This window comes from Geospiza fortis, unplaced genomic scaffold (genome assembly GCF_000277835.1).
Source record: "Geospiza fortis unplaced genomic scaffold, GeoFor_1.0 scaffold387, whole genome shotgun sequence".
NCBI lineage: Eukaryota > Metazoa > Chordata > Aves > Passeriformes > Thraupidae > Geospiza > Geospiza fortis.
The window spans coordinates 605,973-610,055 of record NW_005054546.1 but is presented as its reverse complement, the minus strand read 5'-3'; the positions used below and the strand labels follow the sequence as shown (position 1 = coordinate 610,055).

Here is a 4,083-nt window from a genome sequence, read left to right as displayed (position 1 = left end):
TCCTGCTGACAGCCACCGCTAAGCCAGGGCTGGGGATCAAGGCAAGGCACCCAGGGGGAAGCCCATGGGGCTCCCCAAGCATCTCACACACCTACAAACCCTGAACCCCTCCCAAGCCCACAGGGCAGACAGCAATGAGTGGGAGGGGTGGAGGTGACACATTCTTACCTCGGGGCTAAGGGTGACAGAACCCATGCTGGGGAACGAAAAGAGAGAGAAATTAAAAGAGAGAGAGAAGGGGACAGTGCAGGAGCCTGGGAGCTGCAGGAGGGCAGAGCAAAATAGCCAGCGTGCAGCCAGGGCAGGGAGAGACGAGCAGCCAGACACAGCCAGGGGGGCCCTGAGGGACCTGTGGGGTCCTTAGGTCATGGGGTGTCCCTGAAGGCAGACATGGCCTGTCACCAAGAGAGTAGCCCACACCCACCCACAGAACACACCGTTCTGCCTGTGGATCTCCATCCCTGTCTCCCATCCCCAGAGGGCACCCCTAATTTCTCATACACCCCCTGCCCAGCCCCTCTGCCCCTTGCCCTACCTCACATAGAGCGAGATGGGCACCACAGTGTTGAGGATGATGATGTAGGACCAGAAGGAGAGGAAGCCAGAGAAGAAGGCACTGTGCACCCCCTCGTCCCAGGGCAAGTAGATCTGGAAGCAGACGCCCACCTCGTGCTCCCAGATGGCATTGCCAATGGCCAGGATCACTCCCATGCACACCAGGAACCCAAAGATCTGGGGAAAGAACATTACATAAGAGCCCTGACTGGGTCAGAGGCAGGGCTCCCAGGATCTCCCTTCTGCATACCCAGAGCACCAGCGTGTTCATCAGCCGGTCGATGCTCGTCCGCTTAAATTTGGTCCGGCCGCTGTTCTGCATCAGTTTTGTGTCAGGTCCTGGGGAGCAAGAAGGCATCAGGGGATGTCTTTCCCTCCCCTGTGTGCAGCACAGCAGCAGCTGCTGCCTCAGCCCACCTGCAAAGATGACGAGGCCAAAGCACCACTCAGTGTTGCGCAGGACGCAGCCCCGCAGCAGCATGTTCTGGTTGCTCAGGGGGTACTTGTTCTCCTTCCAGTACAGTGTCCCACCAAACTTGTCCAGCTTGTTGTTGGGGGGTTCACAGATCACCTCACCTGGGTGCACAGTATGGCTCAGCTGGGACTTGCCCTCTTCATAGGGCCAGCTCCATCCCAGTGCTCCCAGCACCATCCCTGGCTCTCCAGAGATCCGCTTCGAGCCACAGAACGACAATGCCACGTGCCTGGTGTCCTTGTCTACCAAGGGTGACAGAGGAAGGAGGGTGGGGGGCTGCCCCGTGGCAGAGGGCTGGGCACAGGCACTCACCATCAAAGCAAGCCAGCTGGCTGGTGTCCCCAAGCTCTGCGGTGACGGGGATGGCCTGACGCACCTTCATGTTGGTCTCTCTGCAGGCAGGAAGGCACCACATGGGTTAGAGACAGCCTGGCAGGGAAAGCCTTTGCAGGTGCTCCTGCCCTGCCTGCAGCCCACCCTCACTCCCACCTCTTGCCTCCCCTGGCCCCCCAAGGCGAGCAGGGACACCTACCCATCCAGCTCTGCAGTCTCTATGTAGCATAACCCATGGGGTTCGCTGCTGGAGAGGAGGAGGAGGTCAGCCTGCTGGGAGAGACTTGTGAAGGGTTGTGCCAACACTGGGGCTCCCCCATGCTTTCCCCAGGGAAGCTCCTGGCCTTTGGATGTCCATGGAACTCCCTGGAGCATCTGCACAGGCCATCCCTAACCCCATGTGTCCTTTGCACCATCGCTCCAAGTGCCCAGATCCTCAGAGTTCAAAACATGGCTCCACTATGGCCCCAACTCTCCAACCTAAATGCAACTTCCACGTTGGAAGTCCCTAATGTCCCCACCCTGGGCAGTGACAGAGGAGCACAAAAGCAAAGTGGAAGTGGCACCACACCCTTCCATGGTCCCTGTGTGCCAACCACCCTGCTGGAACCACGCTTGTCTCACGGCCGCACTCACCGCCACAAACTGGTTGTTCTCCAACTTGATGATGTCTCCAACACGGACGTTCATCCACTGCTCCTGCCGAAGGCTGCAGAGGGGACAGCAAACTGCAGTCAGGCAGGAGCCCTGCCCTGCCCACTGCAACATCCCACAGGGTCCCTGGCTCCCTCTGCACTGCTCTGTGCCCGTGACACTCACACTCCACCGATCAGGACCTGAGACTGCCGGTTGTTCACCTGGTTGTCGCTTTTATGGCGGAACTGGGAGCAGGGGGAAGAGACAGCAGTATCAGCCTCTTGGGGATGGGGTCCTGTGCTCCCCCAGCATCTCAAATGCCATGGCCCCAGACACTGCACCCCTGCACAGCATCCTAACCCCTGCCCAGTGGGCAGAGGGGCACAGGGGGAACCACTCACGTAGTCATCGGTGGCATCTTTGACAGCTGTGATGGTTAAGACAAGAACCAAAGGCACGATGGTGGTAAACCAGGAGAGTGAAGAAATCTGAGGAATCAGCTGGGGACAAGGAACAGGAAATTACACAGGAACCAGCCAGCCCCAGGCCCATACTGCCCCTGCTCGAGGGTGCCAAACCTCCCGACTCACAAAGTATGGCACTACTTGGAGCCCTCCTGTATGTCCAGGCAGGGAAGGACTGCACTCACCTGCAGGATGAGGAGGAAGAGGAAATAGGTGTTGGCCACTTCCTGGAACTGCTCGAAGAGGTTGACAGGCAGGAAGGTGACAATGTTGTACTTGGAGGTCTTGATGCAGTTGCTCTAGGGACAGATGGGACAAGAAGGGGTTTACAGGCTGCCGAGGCCCCATAACCCCCCAAGATGAGATCACTCTGGAGGGCAGGGGCTGTGGCTCACCATGCTCTTTTGGGGGGTCAGGCTCCTGCTCCTGTGCTACCTCTGCAGCTTCCTTGGGAAGCCAGTTCCTCAGGCTCAGTCACCAGCTGGTACCCTGGGACCAGCCTCCTCCAGCAGCAGCACCTGGCCCCCACAAGGGTGACCCCAACCCAGACCCCCTTCTCCCCTCTCTGCAGCCAGCTCTGGAGCAGCCAAGGATAACCTCCAGCGTGAGGGGAGGTCAAGGTGAGCACTGCCCTCCCTTGGCACCTTCAGAAGCTGCTCCATGATCCACACTGGGATGTGGGACCGGGCTGGGATCTGGGCAGAGCCGGAGGTTTCTAGGCCTTGGCCAAGGATGGGCGGGCTGAATCCTCCACATGGAGAGCACGGTGCCTGGCCGGCCCCACAGCTATATTGGCATTCATGTCATCAGCACCATTTTTTCAGGGACAAACATCTATTTTGTAGTCATAGTGCCTCCCTCCCACCCCCACCCCGAGGTGTGGGTGATTCAGACCCCAGCCCCACAGACCTGCCCGAGGAGCCCGGGAAGGGGTTCAGCCCCCCTCACTCACTGCGTACTGGAACTTCTCGTTGTACTCCCGCGCGTTGGCTCGCACTCGCTCTTCCTCTACAACACAGCGCCCTGTCACCCCCATGCACCCCGACACCCTGGGATCTGCAGCCAGACAGCCCCAAAACCCTGAACCCTGACACCCCAATCTCCTCTCCATCCTGAGAGCCAGGCTAGTCCCAGAATCCCAGAAGGCAGGGATCAGGGAGTCTCCCCAGCTGTGTTATGTGTCTTGTGCTCCCCCATGCCAGCACCTGTACCCCTGCCCACCTTGAACCCCAACCTTGCTTAACTGTACCTCCACCCCCAAATTCTGCATCCCCAGATCCCCCCAAGCCGGCAGTGCAAGACCCCCAGCTCTACTTACCTGTACTCCCAGAGCCCCAGATTCTGCCTCTCCCTCCTCCCCCCAAGCCTGCAGTTTGAGACCCCCAGCTCTACTTACCTGTACTCCCAAAGCCACGGATTCTGCATCTCCCTGCTCCCCGAGCTCAGCACCCTGAGGTCACCGGGCCCTTCCAGCCCAGACACTGCACCCCCAGAGGACACCTCTGCTCCCTCAGCCCTGCTTTGCTTCATTCCTGGATCCCTACACTCTGCACTCCCAGCCCCGCTTAGCTGCATCCCCATCTCTGCACTCCCGGCCCTATTTCTGCTCCTCCGCCGCAC

The 4,083-nt window shown here is 59.5% G+C and overlaps 2 protein-coding genes across 2 annotated transcripts in view; both read right to left on the bottom strand.

The window, feature by feature from the left end:
• Positions 1-3,499, bottom strand: part of ATP8B2 (ATPase phospholipid transporting 8B2) — an 8,653-nt gene extending 5,154 nt beyond the window's left edge. Inside the window, exons 1-10 of the mRNA XM_014310545.2 lie at positions 3,416-3,499; positions 2,649-2,762; positions 2,401-2,499; positions 2,183-2,244; positions 2,000-2,072; positions 1,563-1,633; positions 1,343-1,422; positions 973-1,131; positions 806-894; positions 536-732 (exon numbers count right to left, since the gene is read on the bottom strand). Coding sequence (XP_014166020.1) covers positions 536-732; positions 806-894; positions 973-1,131; positions 1,343-1,422; positions 1,563-1,633; positions 2,000-2,072; positions 2,183-2,244; positions 2,401-2,499; positions 2,649-2,762; positions 3,416-3,499 — 1,028 coding nt within the window. The remainder of the gene's footprint in view (positions 1-535; positions 733-805; positions 895-972; positions 1,132-1,342; positions 1,423-1,562; positions 1,634-1,999; positions 2,073-2,182; positions 2,245-2,400; positions 2,500-2,648; positions 2,763-3,415) is intronic.
• Positions 3,500-3,777: 278 nt separating this feature from the next.
• The window catches only part of AQP10 (aquaporin 10), a 3,448-nt gene continuing 3,142 nt past the window's right edge, over positions 3,778-4,083 (bottom strand). Inside the window, exon 8 of the mRNA XM_014310535.2 lies at positions 3,778-3,829. Within this exon, the coding sequence (XP_014166010.2) occupies positions 3,778-3,829 (52 nt within the window). The remainder of the gene's footprint in view (positions 3,830-4,083) is intronic.